Source organism: Mytilus edulis, chromosome 1, assembly GCF_963676685.1.
Source record: "Mytilus edulis chromosome 1, xbMytEdul2.2, whole genome shotgun sequence".
Taxonomy (NCBI): Eukaryota; Metazoa; Mollusca; class Bivalvia; order Mytilida; family Mytilidae; genus Mytilus; species Mytilus edulis.
In genome coordinates, this window is record NC_092344.1 from 13,451,241 (window position 1) to 13,470,039 (window position 18,799).

The 18,799-nt window shown below is 31.8% G+C and overlaps 1 protein-coding gene across 3 annotated transcripts in view; it reads left to right on the top strand.

Moving 5' to 3' along the window:
• Positions 1–18,799, top strand: part of LOC139524415 (pleckstrin homology domain-containing family G member 7-like) — a 100,139-nt gene that overhangs the window by 52,249 nt on the left and 29,091 nt on the right. For all 3 annotated transcript variants that reach the window (XM_071319193.1, XM_071319200.1, XM_071319208.1), the window contains 2 exons: positions 15,505–15,630; positions 17,985–18,061. In XM_071319193.1, the coding sequence (XP_071175294.1) occupies positions 15,505–15,630; positions 17,985–18,061 (203 nt within the window). The remainder of the gene's footprint in view (positions 1–15,504; positions 15,631–17,984; positions 18,062–18,799) is intronic.

Below are 18,799 nucleotides of genomic sequence, written 5' to 3' on the forward strand. Positions count from 1 at the left end.
CAAAACGGAAACGAAACGGACAAGTACCGTACAAAACGGACGGCTAACGGACGTTCACCGGACATTTTATCCGTTGGACGTCCGTTCAAAGTTTTGAACATGCTTAAAATTTTCCACCGGACAGAACGGACGTCGACGGATAAAACGTACGCTTAACGGACATGCAACGGATATGGACGGACGTCTAACGGATAAGAACGGACGTCTAACGGACATGAACGGATTGAAAAAAAGTTATCCGTTAGGCGTCCGTTCGAGCTATCCGGTAAGGTGTGACCGAGGCTTTAAGTTATTCAGTGTGCAACACATATTTATCAATATCAATATTATTAAACGCATAAAAACTGTTGAAACTGTCTCTACAATCCCTTGTTTGTGTGACTGAACCTTTATTTAAAATGCTGAAGGTATTTACGAACAATTGTCTAGTCTTCGATTATCATGTTTCATGCTTTTAGCTCAATGTAAATAATGTCATAATATATGATTTCCCTATAGTACTGTTATAGTTTCTGTGTCTATTCGAGTATAGTATTGCGGTTATCCATGATCCTTGTCAATAATATGTATATGACTGTTGTATGACATCTCAAAGGCATGTATACATATAAGGCACATATATGTATATGTGCTTGTCCTGTGGTTGTGCGTAATAAAGCTATTATACAATAAAGTAACAGAAAGCATGAACCCTTTAAAAGGGGGTTCAGGAAAAGTAATATAAATAAGTACAATAGGATAGAAAGATAAACAATTTTAAATGTGTACAACACGTAGGGTATACGTTAATGAGACAACAATCTATGTCCTTATTCAAGTATTTGTTGTTCAGTGGTGGTCGTTTGTTGATGGGGTTCATATATGTTTTTTGTTTCTCATATTTTAAATAGATGAAACCGTTTGTTTAGATTTTGTACACTAGTCAATTTAGGGCCCTGTATACATTCCTGTCAGTTCTGTATGAGCCTATGACTAATAATTGTCAACGTTTTACACGTTGTGACTTCAAAGAAGAATTGTCTCATTGGCACTCATATGATCATATCACATCTTCTTATTTTTAGTTATTCTCAAAGTGTTTATGAACGAACTTGCTTTGTAGTTCATTAGACACAAAGAAACCTTAAACATCATCAAAATTTTAACAAAACAGCAAAATATGAATAAGGGAAACATCAGTTCAAATACTAACTTATTTATAATATCAGATTATTACATGGCATTTTTCATATCGCATGTATAATCAGCCCTAGGTTCAATATCAGCCCAAGAGCCGCATGGCTCTAGGGCTGATATTGAACCGATGGCTGATAATACATGCGATATGAAAAATTCCATGTTAATATGATCTTTTTATCATATGCTTCAACAATGGAGAAAAATAAGTTTAATATATTATTGATCATTTTAAGTAGTTTGATCAAGTAGAAGTTCAAAAGGTGAAAAGTTTACAGAAGACCGACTCAAAAATAATACTTCTCTTATATGGCTCAACAGAGGAGAAAAACAAAAGATCAATATTTTTTATATAATTATTTGATAAATAATGCTGGAAAGTTAATTTCTAATGTTTCCAGTAATATGAGCCCCAGAAAACATCTGAATTGTCTTGTCTTTGTAATTTTCATGGAACTATTTCAGGTAATTCGGTCGTTTTCTTGGCATGATTGGACTCATAGTTAATAACATCTTTCAGAACAAGGCCTAATTCAGCTTCTGGTGATGCTAAAAGTAATTAGTCATCATCATCAGATGGCATGTCATCAATATTATTATTTTGATCGGTTCCTTTTTTCTGTTCAAGATGTTTTGAGATACCACCACTACCGACATTTGATAAAATATGGGACATTTCTTGTTGCTGATTCAAGGAAGCACTACAATATTCATTAATAGATTGAACATTTTTGTGGCCGCTAATTTTGCATGATTTGAGTACGAGGGACTTTTTTATGTGCGAGAGCGTTGACTGTTGTTTTCCTAGCACTATGATTAGTTTTACGCCCTTGGACTCCGGCCTCGTCACACATAGTTTCCACAAAATCAGAAAGTGTGTTTTCCCCATGGCCTGTGTCCGATTCCATATTCCATCTTTGACATCTCGGTTAATCCCTAAAAAAAAAAGGCCTTCAGCTTCCATCATGTCTTCAGGTCTTCTCTTTGCATACTCCAGGTAAGTAGCAACAGGACATCTAGGATTTCCTAAAAACAGTATTAACATTAAGTCTACTTTAGTTCAGTATTGAAATTAAAGGTTTTATACATAATCATACATTTTTTTATTTATTTATCTGTTGTTATTTAGAATTTTTATTTCAACCCCTTGTTGATTTTTTCCTGATAACAATAAATACAAAAGCATGATGTCAAATTGTGTTGTTTTTTGTGATTGATATATCTTTTTTAATTGTTTTTGTTGATTTATTAAACAATTTTGTTTGCATTTTGTTAAGGTATTATTATTAAGATGATTAATTAGTTGATGTTGAAGGGGACATGCGAAAAAATTATCAACCTTTTTCAGTAAGCGTGATACATGCATGTAATTATCAGAAAAAATAAACATGATAAAAGTGAAAATGTGAACATACAATGTACCCAGTCTCATGGTTTTTGAATTTCAGCAAATCATTAGCGTGATACGTAAAAAAACAATTCTTTACCAGTCTCAATGAAAACATTTCGCAAATGAAAACTCTAAGATATAAGCATGAGTGTGTGAAGGTTATCCCATATAAGTACCTTTATCTTCAAACATTTTTGCCTGGAATGGTCTTGTATGTGTTATGGCACCAGTCCGAGTCTTGATTTGTCTTTCAGTATGTTCCAAATACTTTTCACCAGTAGAGGTTGCTCCTCCCGGGAGCGTGCAACGAAGTGCAATGAGTTGTTAAGCCACCCAGTGTGAATGAGTGCAACTGAATTACCTGAAATATAGTCATTATAATAAATATAAACATTGCGTTTATTTTATTTCTCCGGATACATATTTGTTTTTATATTCATTGAGAAATTTATGTTTGGTTGCACCACTATAGCTAGTAGTTTCATAATTTGATAACCAGTACCATATTTCCTGTTTATAATTATTTTGAAAGTACAATAATTATCAATAATATGTTATTTAAAGTATTCATCTCTTCCAATCTGGCCTTTTTCATACAATAAGTTAATTTCTTTTATGGTGAATGGATCTGCTCTCTTGTTTTTTTGCTCCTAGTCCCAAGGTTCTTTCATCTTGGCCGATAGAACCTCTCTGCAATGATTGAATTATTTGTCTCTAATTATGTTTATGCTCAACTTACCAGTCATATATCTGGAGATACTACTTTGGAAGGCCTTTACAGTTCCGGGTTCATATGGGGTTTCATCTGATTTGGTCACTTTCATGAAGAAAAGTGCGAGGAGCTTGTCTAGTTCAAACACTGGGATTTCCTCCATTTTTCTATGTTTATTGTTTGCTGTAAGCCAATTAGTGAAAATATTGCAATCACTTGCGGTCTTCCGCTTAGTATTCTTGTTTTTCATAGACTCAATGAATTCTGCGGTCTCGTCCACCTCATTTACGTTTGGCACATTATCGTCTGCTCTGTTTAGTTTTGCCATTTTGCAAACATATACCGGATATTGACGAGTGCTGACGGAAAGGTAAATTGTATGTGATAACTTTGACGGAAAGGCATGTGATAACTTCCGAAGTATGTGATAAATATTTCATATCAGCCCGCTAAGCACTAATTGAAAAAATATATGAAATTTACGTAATTTTAATGCTATTATAATATGGTAAAAATCATATGTTATTTAGCCTAAGTATATGATAATTTCTATTATCATATACTTAGAATAAATAACATATGATTTTTACTGATTGATAATAGCATTAAATCAAAGTAAATTCCATATTTTTCGAATTGGTGCTTAGCGGGCTGATATGAAAAGTTTATCACATGCCTTTCCGTAACGTTATCACATGGCATTCCGGTGATACTCGGCAAATTCCGGAAAATACACCTGAATGCTACGTTTTTCGTGAAACATTACAAAAAAAGTGTACAAAACAATTATTTGGATACTGGAAATTATATTGTGTAAAATAATTTAAAAAAAAAACCAAAAAAAAAAAAATATTATTAAGTAAATGCATTTTTTAACAGTTTCAAACATAATTTAGAAAGTTACTTGAAAAAAAGTTGACTTTCCAAACAGTGTTCATTATGTATATTGTTGAATTTTATTGTTGTTGTTCGATTCGTCTAAATCAAAATGTTTTTCTTCTCTGTTGTCAGAGGCATATGATAGAAAAATGTCATATCGAATGTACTAAATTTGGGGTCTTACGTCCGTGAACTTTCAGTCTTTGAACTTCTTTTTGGTAACCACGTAAAAGGATCAATATATGAATCTGTTATTTTTCTCCATTGTTGAAGCATATGATAAAAAGATCATAACATGTCATTTTTCATATCGCATGTATTATCAGCCCTCGGTCAACATCAGCCCTTGAGCCATGCGGCTCTTGGGCTGATATTAAACCTAGGGCTGATAATACATGCGATATGAAAAATGCCATGTAATAATCTGATATTATTCAACATGAAATGTTTTATAAACTATATCCAGCATACCTGTGTAATCCAAACTTAGATTTGATTTAGCGAAGGATATTACAGAAATCACGAATTAGAGCTTTGAACATGGAACATTATTATTGCTCTGAAGTAAAGACTTCGGTTAAAAAATAAAGGATATCGGCCGGATGTATATGAGAGAACAATTATATTGGAAAAACAATAAACATCAAAGGACTGGTATTTTTATTGTTGTTCTGCATCTTGAAAGAAATCAATTTGTTATAAAATGGCAAATTAAAAAAGTCATGCCTTGAAACCGTTTCCTATTCTTATCATTGAAAGTTATCGGCCATGATTGAAGTATACAAAAGACATAGAACTGTTGAATAAGGTTGTGTAATTTATTAAGGCGTTGCACCTATATAATTAATATTATATCCCATTTACTTTGACCGTCTGCGATATATACTAAGATTTTAAATTAAATCAAAGAGTCACTTAGGTCTTTTCATTATCAACTCCCGCTTCTTGTCCTTAGAGGTTTCCCAGCAGATGCCGTGACAAAGAATATAAACAAAAGCAAGAACGAATTCCCTTTGAAATGTGATAATTATTCTCCATAAACATTATGGAAAATAATTAAATTGTTACGGTGTATTCTTGACTTTGAACACATTGTCAGGCAAATATAAATACATAGGGGAAGGGGCAAATATGGGGTGAAGTATAACAACATTATCGTTCAACGCAAAACTACTACAAAAATAACCTTGCACAAAACACATAAAAACTTCACTTGTTTGGCTGTCAGATTAATCTCCATCTAAGAACACAAAAAGGAAATGTGGTATGCTTGCCATGAGTAAAATAACCACCACAAATAAACCGATAAGGATCTGAGCAAGTATCCACCAATGACAAACTACCATGGATGTGGCTTGTTTGTTGTTACCATCGGTTTTACTGCTGTGAAAATATATACAAGTTCTTTGCTAGGTTTTTGATAAATTAAAAAAAGAAAACCAAAATGCGTGCAAGGTTAACTGTGCCTAGGGGAGTTGAAAATTTAATTATTATCTAAAGCGAATTTATCCAGTATTTCTTAGATTGAATAACATTTATTTTTATGTTGCAAAACCAATTTCTACAAAATATAATGTAATTAAACTTTGGTACAAGGATACTCATCGATACATCGATAAGCCATTCTATATTTATAAAGCAATTTTGAACTTTTTCACGGGATTGGTTCGATCATATTAATTACAAAATAATAGACAGTTTCCTTAAGGTTGTTTCCTCTCCTGGTTGTAACATGCAATGTATCATTTCAAAGTATCCTCACGTGGCCATGTTTGTCATTTAAAAATAAGTTCCGTTAAAACAATGAGAAAAAAATAGTATAAAAAAAACATCCAATCAAGACCTATCCTAAACATTTTCAGAACAGGCGTCACTAGAAGATGATTCTTATTGCAAAATGATTTGAATTTATGTGATATTAATGATGTCAGATATCACGATATGCTATTTTAAACTATTAAGTAACATGTTGACATGTTCACCAATGTTAAACTATAAACACGGTTCGAATTCAAATGAGAATTGAATTTTTGTTTCATTTGGGTTTTGACTGAATTTCCAATTGATCACATATGTTCATGATGGTGTTGCTCAGTTATATTTAGTTTAGTTTGAACAATATTCTATTCAAATAAATTGAATTGGGTTGGGCAACAGGCATACAGTTGTAGCATATGTAAGTCCTCTCCACGAGGTTATGTATTATACATTGTTATTTGTTAAAGCAAAAAACAGAAGTATTCATCTTTGAAAACTACCTATAGTTAGAGAATGATCACTTTGATTTTAATCAAATAGGTTTGCATTTTTATATGTAAATATAGTATGCATAGTTGGGTGGACATATTAAACCATAATCCAGCTGGTAATAATTAAAAGTTTTTTTGACATTTATTGGGATGAAAATTATTACTTAAGTTAGGAAAAGAACAACCATCTTATTTCTCATAGGGTTGTGAATTTCCCCCCTCGGGATCTTCAAACACAATGGTAATGTTCAACCCTTTAACACTTTGATGAAAACACTATAGTAACAGCAAACTTTAAATTTAGGTATGATGATTTATTGAAAAATGATTGTTTGATGATGTAAATGATACTTTATTTGCAGATTTTCATCTTCGAGCAACTGTTTCATAACATATTGTTTTATAGACTATTCTACAAAGGGAAATTCAAACGTAAACTTGACTATCACAGTGTTTTTATCTATTATAGTGCAATATTTGTGGTTATGTGGACAAATATGTCTGTTATTTTGTTTAAATTTAATTTACCACATATCCGTTTTAAAACAAAATATTCCAATAACTGAATAAATAGATGTCTAATTTACTTTGGATATCAAGTTTTATATTCAATAACTTGAAAACTCTCTCTAGAACCGTAAATTATGTAAACACCATCCCGTATGGACATATTTTATACCTAATATAACGACTGTCAGATAGACTAATTGAAATTCTCCAATAGATCAGTTCGATCATATTTATCCAAGAAATAAGAGATAGTTTCCTGAAAATTACTTCCTCGCATGCTGTTTACATGCAAAGCATCAATGCAAAGAATTTCTATGTGATAATATGTTCTCGTTTTAACATTGACGTTCAGGTAAAAGCTCCTCAAAAAGTAAAATCACAAAAATACTGAACTCAGAGGAAAATCAATTCGGAAAGTCCAAAGTATATAAAGTAACATTCATTCAGGTCTTAGAACGCACATTGTCAGTTTTTTTTATATTTGTATATGCTAAAATTATTTGAATTTATGTAAAAAGTAATTTGATTGGTCCATTTTTAACGAATTCATTGTGTCGCACTACCCTGCTTTTGCGACAAAAAACATGTAAAGGGTAAACATGTTGCAAATCAAACGTTATAACGGGAGGGGCTATGCAGCTATTTTTGTGGATAACATGTACTGCTTTGTTTGAGTGAAAATATCAACATATGCAGCTGATATACAAGAATTTATTTAGGGTTATTGATCTAGTAGAAAGCGTGGTCTAATCGTTTTTGATATTGAGATAATTATTTTATTTTATCGTTTAAATTGCACAAAATAAACAAATCGTTATTAATTTGACTTCGCGTACTGCTAAAATGCGAAATGTCATTTCACTCTTGACAGAATAACTAGACTTTTTTCAATACACGACAAATGAAAAACGAATCCTAACTATACATCTGTTCCCTTAAAGTCCTGCCATACAAGGGTTGACCATGTCTAACGTGAAACTAATGCATACTTTGCAGGAACTAATCCAACAGCACTCTTACATTCGACAGTACATACATTATTCATAGGCACCCTACGCAACAATGAGAAAACCCCATACAGTATAATGGGCTATCAAAGGCCCAACATGAACCATTGTTACAGCACAATATAAAAACAAACTATGAAACCAGTAGAAAAGGGCTTAAGTCAATAGATTGATACAAGGCACAAATCAAACTAACAAAAATATAGAGTGGAGGTGACAGGGAATTTATTTATTGCTAACAACACAAAAGACACAATGTACAGAATCGAGTCCTAAAAGGTAGTTCAAAGCCAATAACAACTGCTAATAAAATATGTATCTAAAATTAAATTATCAATCAGAACACATCCAACTTCCAATGGGTTTAGTGTAAAGACGTCATTAACAATCAGAGAAAAACATGAACTAGTTTCCCACCATATTTAGGATGTGAACATATTAATTTGAATGAAGCAAGACTGGCTCTCTGAGTCTTATATTCAATTAACTAGCGCAATTGAAATAGGAAGGTTTGCAGTGAGACATATCACAAATTAGGGACAATTTTTTTCTAACTCGGATCCGTCTATGTAGTCTTAAGGCCGCCTATTTGAAGGATTTGTTATGGAAATATCACACATGAATTATTTATGTGGTACGATAACGATGTCTTACTATAAAGCAATGATTACTATCTGTAAATTATTATTGATATTTTGATCATTTCTCTAGATAGACCCACTGAAAGTTTTCAAATTATCAATAACGAATGGTCCTGCAGCTAGTACTGTCAATATATTGGTATACAATACGACATAGTTTGATATCAATATTTCTAATGACTACAAAGATAGTTCAAATATAGTTACTTTGATATGTGTATATGTTGAAGATCGTAATTTGACCTGTAATGATTTACTTTTATAAATTGTGACTTGGATGTAGAGTTGTCTCATTGGCACTCATACCACACCTTCTTATATCTATAGATTGTACTAAGTTTTATGTGTTAAATACTCCGGTGTCATAGTCTAATAAAACTATCTTTTGACAAAATTACTCCCTATATGTAGCCATAGCCTCCGAAATCCGCGTTCAATCGTAAACCGGCTAGACAATCATTTGTAATTGACATCTAAAGTTCAGTCCCAAAACAGAACATCATTATGCAAATATAATTATATTAGAATTCTGAAAGCGCTTTCTCCACATCGTTTTATTGATATCGGGATTCTTATCATTGAGGGAATGTTTTTATGGTCTTACTGCATTAGAATACTAACACGAGAAAATGTTATATAGATATAGGAAGATGTGGTGTGAGTGCCAATGAGACAACTCTCCATCCAAATAACAATTTTAAAAAAGTAAACTATTATCGGTCAATGTACGGCCTTCAACAAGGAGCCTTGGCTCACACCGAACAGCAAGCTATAAAGGTCCCCAAAATTACTAGTGTAAAACCATTCAAACGGGAAAACCAACGGTCTAAACTATATAAAATTAAAAAAAAACGAGAAACGAGAAACGGGAAACGAGTATATATGTATATATATCGACAACTTGAACATTATAAATGAGAGGTTTAGCTAGCTTTAAAATCAGGTTTAATCCCCAATTTTCTTCATAAGAAATGCCTGTACCAAGTCAGAAATATGACAGTTTTTATCCATTCGTTTTATGTGTTTGAGCTTTTGATTTTTCCATTTGATTAGTAGGGACCTTCCTTTTTTAGTTTTCCTCGGAGTTCAGTATATTTGTGAATTTACTTTTTATTTAAAGCTACTAACTATTTAATGTTTATTAAGTCTTGCCAGTGAGCGCAGTGGCGAGCGGATGATATTTCCTGTATGTAATCGGAGAAAACTTTATAATGTATTTATCGTGTACTTATCTTGTCTTTTCCCGCACACTAAGACAGTTTCTTCACACCTTGTGACGTGTTGATCTCTTCTCATTAGACATTATGACGGCGCTGATAAGCTGTGCTCACGTCTCAAACCTGTGATAAGAAAATTAGGCAGTTATTGAGCAGGGTATTAGAGGCAATATAAGAAGGATACAAAAAAAATATTCTCGCAGTCCAAAGGGAATATATATATTTTTTTTTTAATGTTGATCAAACTCCATATTAATTTTATGGAAACAAACGACAGTAGTCATTGTTTTATTTTATATTTCAAGAGCAGTAAATGTATTTATTGGCATCTGTATACCAAAAACAACTGTTACAGTGACTCATATACTTTGCATAATTATACATAAAAATCACATTATGTTTAGTGCGATGAATATCATTTTATTGCAGATGAATATGCTGGCAAATTTCAAATCAAATTCATGCAGAAAAACTTCTAAAAATAATACAAACATATAATCATCAATATTAATACACGTAAAACAAAGGTCAAAATATGTTTGGTGACCTTCTGCTGTTGTCTGTTAGATACATATTGTCGGGTTGTTGTTTCTTTGACACATTCCCCATTTCCATCTTCAATTTTATGTTGATAAGAAAATCAATTCTCAGTTACCGACCACTGTACCACTCATAGTGTTACATAAATAAATGTACCCAGTACTTTTATAAGTTTAGTAAAATGATTTATTCCAAAGGCATTTACAAAAATAGGAAAACCACGTTTTAATTGCATGCGTCCGAAGTGCTTTCGTGGATTTGCCTTTATCAGGAATGCTCAAAACCGAATATTTGAAATCCAATAACCGAAACAGTAGAAGAGGAAAATGTTTAACTTTGCCTGAGGGATTTGAAACATTGGTTACTTTACAATTTAAACGGACAATTTTAGAAGATTGTTTTTATAAATCATGCCAGGACTAAAGAATTGAATACCGAGCTGATTATACGCTCTTGGACTGGAAGTACAAACATTTGTATCATGAGAAGTTTCATGACTGTTCACAACGTTCATTTTTTTTTTCATTCATAGAGAAGAGAGATTATCTAAGATGATAAACAACCAAACAAAACATTTTTTTAAATAATTTCGCAAAATACTTTTCTATAAGGACTGCATTTTCCTTATCTTTAGCGTTGATTTCTGTGCTGGTTCGGTAACATCATCAAAGTGTTACATTTGCTTAGATTGCGCCTTTTCGATCATGGAGATTCCAGCTTGTATACAATATATTATATAACAGATATTCAAAATGTATTCAAGGCATGTACTCCGTTTGCCTTATAATCAATGAAAACTGAAAAAAGATATAACTTAAGGGATAGATGACGCCTTGAGATCAGGCAAAATAATAATTTTATTTCTATAATTGTCAATTTGCTTTCCAGTTCAATATGTAAAGTACAATGTAAACTAGTAATTCTTGCATTTATGCTATACACAATCAATTGCAAAAGCTGGTAAAATGGGAATGGGAATAAAAAATAACTATAATTCTAATCTTGTACGGTTTTGAAATCAGATAAGGAAACATTTTCTCTGAGCGTTTTTTGGGGAAGTGGTGCTTACGACGAAACTGAACTAATGACGAAACTAAACAGCTGACGGATTTCTTACCATTACAGAACACCAGGGATACCCCCGTTTTTTTTGTTGCCATGACGTTGTCAATTAATTTGACGAATGAGTTTGGATATCTCTATGGTATCTTTTGCTTCTCTTCAAAAACAAGATTACATAAGATTGTTTTTCCTTATTACTTGTTTAATGTCAATTCTTCATTTTTTTCTATCCAAAAAATAATTTCCACTTAATTATATATGATATGTTGTTTTCGTAATATGTACTTTTCTGGAATTTGATACTATAAGATATTGAAGTTCTGATATATAAAAGTTTCACTGTAATTATTGTATTTAAAAGAATGAAGCCTTTCTATTCCATTACACATGATGCAAACGCAGAAAATAGAAAATTTCGATCGATATTGAATAAAAAATATCTTCTTTTGTCTATCTGATAGGTTCCATTAGACGATTTCCGACAAACTCTTATCTAGTATGTTAACAATTCTAATATAAATTTGAAAGGCATTTGTTGATGAACTGCGGTACTACGTGTTTTTTATATTTCACATTTGATGAATATAACAGTTCATTAATGATTGCGTCCGAACTGACAATCATCAGGAATGCTTGCAAACACTAAAACTAGGAAGAAACATGATACGTGTGTGAATTTTTTGATGGTAAATCAAAGTAATTTAGCGCTACAATGTGTACGTTTTATTCTAACAGATCGTTATAAGCAATCGTGAGTAACAGCAGAACATAAGAACATACTATTCTAATGTGTTGAGGAAGGTTTGGGGTTTTCTGATTGTTAAAGACTATAATTGCTTATATTTTACTTCATTTGAACTCAGGTGAATGATTGTCTCATTGCCACTCGTACCGTGTCTTCTAAAATCTATCGACTCATTAGATCGACACAAAACAGCTAACAAAAATTGCAAATAACAAACATACCGAACTCGTAGGTACAATGTATATTCAAAAAGGAAAATTTCATAAAAACCTAATACTCGACTACATTAAAATAGGACAGTGTGGTTCGAATACCAATGAGACCAACAATGACCATGGCCTTCAGTTATAAAAGATTCCTACATGAAAAATGTAAAACAACTCAAACAAAAAGGATTATTTATAAAAAAAAACTATAAGTTTTTCTCAACAACGGTTAAATAAAAGAAAACGTATGAATTCTTATGCTAAACTTCTTTATATATCAACAAACAGAACGATTGAAAAAACAACCGTCGTATTCCTGCCTTGGTACATGTATTTTCCGAAAGAAATGTTGGTTAAACCTGGTTGTATATCCCGCTAAACCTCCTAGTTGAATGACATATGTATATTTAAGGGCAATGGAATTATATTTACCAAATTGTGTGACGTGTCTTAATACCGATATTAAAGTACTCGCAATAACCATGATAACTTAAAACTATTTTCAAGTTAAACACCAGCTTTATTGTAACATTGTTATATAGCTACCTTATTTTAGTAGAGAGTAGGCACGGAAAATCCTGCAATGAATGACCCCGTAAATCAAATTAAATAAGCTAATTCTAGTTCAGTACAATGTCAGTTCATTAGATCTATACATTACATTATCTATAGTAAAAATGTTGCATGTGTAATTATTTCGATCGTAATTATGACAAAGTGTATTCGTTAGTGTCAATTAACCTATATGACTACTAAACCAGTCTGATACCACATTTTGTATTTAGTTACATCCAAAGAAACCTATTTGTCCATTTTTATATTTTATTCCTGTACATTAAATATTGGATTTTCTTTGAAGGACAGTAACCCTGTTATTTAAGCGAAGTAAATTAAGAATAATTCCATAACACTTCCATAAAACGGTTTACCATTAACTTCCCAGTTGTAACCGGGTTAGTAGGGACCATGTTAAATCCGTTAATATAACCACACTCTGTTTTATTGTCCACCATTAGTAACAACACTTGTCATTAAAAACGTTTCTATATAAAATATCTGTTATTGAACAAATGGGAAGTGAAAGGCTTTTGTGAAGTCCTTTCATGATGCTATGAATATACAGGCGTTGTTTATGCGTTTGCTGGAATGGTCTTGATATAAGATTGCAAACAAATTGTTATGAAACTTAACTAGTCTACACCAATAACGTCCTTGACATTATAAAGTTTATGCGTTTGTTTCAGTTTTAGTCTTAGATACACTTAAGGCAAAGCACATAATTATGTTCCATGATTATCTTCAATAATTATCACTTATTCCTAACGATTTAATTCATTAGAATTTACTTGACAAGCTATGTTATTCATGTTCGTCATACAGAATAAATACAGATTACCGCTATAGGGATAGGTATTCTAATGCGCCACTATCATTGCAGATTTTTCTGCTACTTTTGTCTATTCAGTTGAAGACTCTTTCATTGGTAACACAAAAAAAACACTGGCATCAGTCCGTCTCTAAGTATAATATTTGTCCTTCTAAACATACTCCACTAAGTTCAAGGGTGAATCTGATTGTTGTCCATATGAAGATACTCATACAGTTTTAATCAATGCATTACGTATCAGCAGAACTGCCACAATGTTTTAGAATTTTTAAGATTTATTTTCTTCGATACTGTTTAATTCGCTTTTGCAAGGACTTTCCTCCGAAATATAGCGGATGTATATAGAATGTAGGATGGCATAGTTCATATAGTAGCAGACAATGTTTTACGATTTCTTTCATAATCTTCTAAAATTTATTCCTCGACACATATTTTCTTAATTGATTGAGTTGAAAATGTATGTGAAAAAATATATCTACCTTTAATTTATTAAATACGCGAAATAATTTTATATTTTATTTCTCTCTTTTCTTAAATTAGTAATGTGGTGCTGACAGCAGATATGTTCTTTTATAATCCATGTTAGATTATTGTATTAAAAAATCTCCAAAACTCGATGAGATTTGAAACTTGACCAACTATATATGTTGTTATAGACCGTATAATGTTTATTTATGTCTAGATATTTTTGTATTATTCGGTTGCTGTTTGATTGCAATATTCCCCAAAATCTCATCGTATATAATAATAGGAAACCAAAATATTCAGAGTGAAGCTACAAAGGGGAAACCAAATACATGACTCAAATAAAACAAAGAAAAAACAAGTTCTCAAAATGCTATATTATTTAAAAAATAAAGATTGATCAAACACAACTTTACCTGAGACAGAGAGTGAATCTCGAGAACTGTCGAAGTGAATTTGAGTCCTACTCCGCAAGAGGCACATGTCACTATGCATGAGGCAAATTTATAATTGGTGTCGCATTCGGTGAATTCTCAATAGACAAAAAAGGACGTTGAACGTACGACACATAATTTCCGTTACACTATTATATACATTTGTACTGTACTAGTGTTGTCAATGTGTTTGATGTGTTCTGAGCTTTGATTTTAACATTTGCTTAGGGACTTTCCGTTTTGAATTTTTCCTCGGAGTTCAGTATTTTTGTGATTTTACGGCAACCTTCATATTTTACCACTATAAATAAATGTATTTCAACATTTCAGTAATCAAAAACTTACAACAATGTCAATACATGAACAACGTGTATATGGCATTGTTATGTCATTTATCAAATGATAGTAAAAGGGGGAGACATACATGTAGAGGGATTAACCAGCCCAACTTTCCAATTATTAAAGGATTTCATGTCCTGCTTAGAGTTAACTCTTACTGGAATTTATGTAGCCAATGAATATACATGTGACGCGGAATGATTCTTATCACATGTGACAAAGAATGATTCTTATCACATTAGCGTGCCCTTTTTTTGCATGCTATGTGAATTGCCTTTTGGATAGATCATGGCAATATAAAGAACATTTTTGTGCAACACGAAATTGAATCTATCTATAAACAAGTTATGGACAACTTCAAACTCTCAATATCCTGTTTGTAAGATGATTATTACCTTAGATTAATCACTGAGCTATAATGAAAACGTTTGAAACGGTCGCCCATTGAAGTCATACAAAATAATTTCCTTCCAGAGGTTTTAATTTCTGAATGTTCAAAGAGTTTTTTTTATATTACATTGAATTGATTAACTATTTGTTAACAGGAGAGGCGACCATTAGTGAGACGAGCCTCGTCCAGTCTGTCAAGTTTGACATCTGAGCATTCCGAGGAGTCTGCAGCCCCACCAATTCCAAGACGAGGAAGACGCCTAGCCATAGTTGATACAAAGGTACTAAATTGCTTAACGTAGTATAATTATACTTTTGCATATAACAACTGGCAGTCTATTGTTTTACCTTATTTTACAATAGGGAAAAGGGACAAACAGAACATCCACTGAAGAAGAAAAAAACGATAAATCTTATTATGATACAGTTAGGAACGATTTATCATATATAGCTGGTAATATATTTATTCAGAGCATGGTTTTATGCTTTGCATTTGAACATAAAATAACATTTAATTACATGTCATTAAGTTTTCTCTTTCAGTTAAGTAAATGCATGTATCATTTTATTAATAGCAAAAATACCAAAGACCTAAATACAATTTGTGCTGCATGGTTTAAGAGATTTCGAAAATATCAGAGTTTATTTGAATGTCGTCATAGTATTAAATAAAATAAATAAAATTGAGAAAGATTTCGTGAGCAATAAAAGTTATCAGCGCTATTTACGTATCACCGTATGCATGCAAATTAAGAATACAATCATTAAAGACACATATCTTTAAGGCAGCGAATCAATATGTAGATGCATAAGTAGTCATTTTACATATTCTTAAAGTTAAATTTCGTTTTAGTGATAACAAGTTTCATTTGCTTTTTCTTTTCGTTTATTGTTTTGTCCAAAATCTGGTTTTTGTTTGTTTGTTTTGTTATGTTTTGTTTTTTGTCGTTTGTATTGTTTAACATTTTGTCATGTCAGGTCTCTTTTCAACTAGTTAGATGGTATTGGGTTTGTTCATTGTTGAAGTTCGTGCGATGACCTATAATTGAATACTCCGCGTTATCTGGACTCAGTTGGATAGTTGACGCTTTTGCAATTATACCACATCTCTTACTGCAAAAAATGTATGCATCATAGATGACTCTAATATAATTATACATGCGAAATTGCTTATTCGTGTAATTAACTTTTCTGTTTGAATTTTTGTTCTTTGTCTCTTCCTCCGACAAAGGAAACAAGTTTTATTAACTTTTATACGTGAAAGAACTCGGTGATCGTATGGTATTTCCATATGTTGTATGCTTATGTTGTTTCTACGATGTTTTCTCATGTTTCACTGGATTTTAATTTTGGTTTTAATCTAATTCTAATTTAAGGGAAATTGCCATTTTCTGTCAAAACCTCGTTGCATGATCTAAAAATTAATTCCTTGAAACCAAAATGTTCACAATGAACGGGATTAGCTATTGAGTAAATTGTATATTGGAATTAATTAAGCGTCATATCTCTTATATAACTGAATGTTCTCTGTTAATTATTCGTGCTTCTGCAAACAAATAGAGAAGTTTAATGAAATGTTTTTATCTTCTATGGTATGTAATTTGTCAAAGAAATCAACCTTTGCTATTTTTGAATTCTAATTATGTTGAGGAAATGATGCACATACTTGTGTAATAAAATGCATTAGTTAATGTTAATAAAAGAACAATAAAGCCACACCTGCATTATTTATACTTTACCTTAGATAATCAGACCGGCTTTAAATGTCAACCCGTTATTATTACAGTAACATGTAGTGCATTTCAGTACTGCAGTCATGTTTGTTTTTGTTATACTCTCAGTATTTATAACAGCTTGTCTATGTAAAATGGATTAACGAGATTCTGACGAGATTTGGACATCGGTAAACTACGGTGATTTTTGCCTCTATTTTTTAATTGTACACGATATTGTAAAAGGAAAAAATTATAAGTCGTTGAATCCAGAACCTTGACCGCATTATGGTTAATTTTTTTTAAACTGATATATTCGTACATGTATGTGAAAGAATTCGATTACACAGATATCAGATCAAACTTAGATTATTATATAATATTTAATTTCACATTTGATCTACGTTTCCAGAAAAAAAACTTAAATGCCTTAGTGTATGTATTTATAGTGTCGTATTTTACTGAGTAAAATGTCAGTATCAATAAGACATCGTAACAGGGATTTCATTCATCTACAACATTCATGGAGATTTGATAAAACAATTTCGTCGTCGTAAAGTGTATAATAGGTGACTTTAGCCGACAGGGAAACATGGAAACAGGAAAAATATGTTTACTTGCCTTTTAATATGCACAAATTGCAATGCTTAGTTTGATTTTTTTTAGTTTGCGTGTTTTGGTGATGTCTTTTTTTATATATTAAGCTCATGTATATAGTCAATAAAACATTACGATGTATGAATGTTTCTGTTTTTTGTTAGTTTGTCTCGCTCTCTTAAACAGACACAAAATCAAAACTGTATCCATAAATAGTTTTTGGGGTAGAATAAATATTGTTTTTTTGTTTTATTCTCGATGTTATTTTATTTACAAACTGCATAAAAGATTCACCCGTATTAATAACCATGTATCATTTTGTACAGAACGTAGGTGACGTATCACCAACTCCAATGTCATCTGACGCCACGCCAAATACGTCCTGTGATGAAGACGAAAACAGGTATTATATTTAACTTTTGATTTAAATATGGAATCCTAGATCGTAAACTTGTAAAGTGTTTCAGAAATTTATTCTAGTTCAAGTAATTGTATATGTTTCATGAGAATTCGTGCGTTGATTTGTTGACAACAATCAAATGGCATCAAAAATTAAAATTTATTTTTCTTATTTAATGCAACATCTATGATAGCAGTGCTTCTCTTGACAACGTCATAGCAATGCATATAAAGTTAAAGAAACGAAATATTTGATACAGTTTGCAATTTTATGCATCCCAGATGGTTGTAGGATAACAATGTTATTGGAAGATCTGGATGCTTCTTTTGGTAATTTCAAAGGGTTGTAAAAGCGCTTCATTCAAAATTGCTTTCGGACAATGCTTTTACGCCCCAATTATTTTACGACATTAAAAAAGTAACATCCAATTCTTAAAGATAGTACAATGTTCTTTTTCTGATGGAGGAGATTACATTTAATTTGTAATTGATTGGGTCCGCGCATTTACAAAAAACAAAGTGTGCCTTGCATTTTTACAGAAATCGAATAAAAACTACAGGCCATTATAAAAGAAGCAGTAAAAATAGAGTAATCATTTGATGTGACAGTGATCATTGGTCTTAAAAACATATTTCTAGTGAAAACTTCATATAGCTGGCATGCCTGCGAAAGAGAACATTCCATATAAAAGCATCCACACATCAATTTTTCGTAACTTAAGTGATGTAGGGACAATCGTTC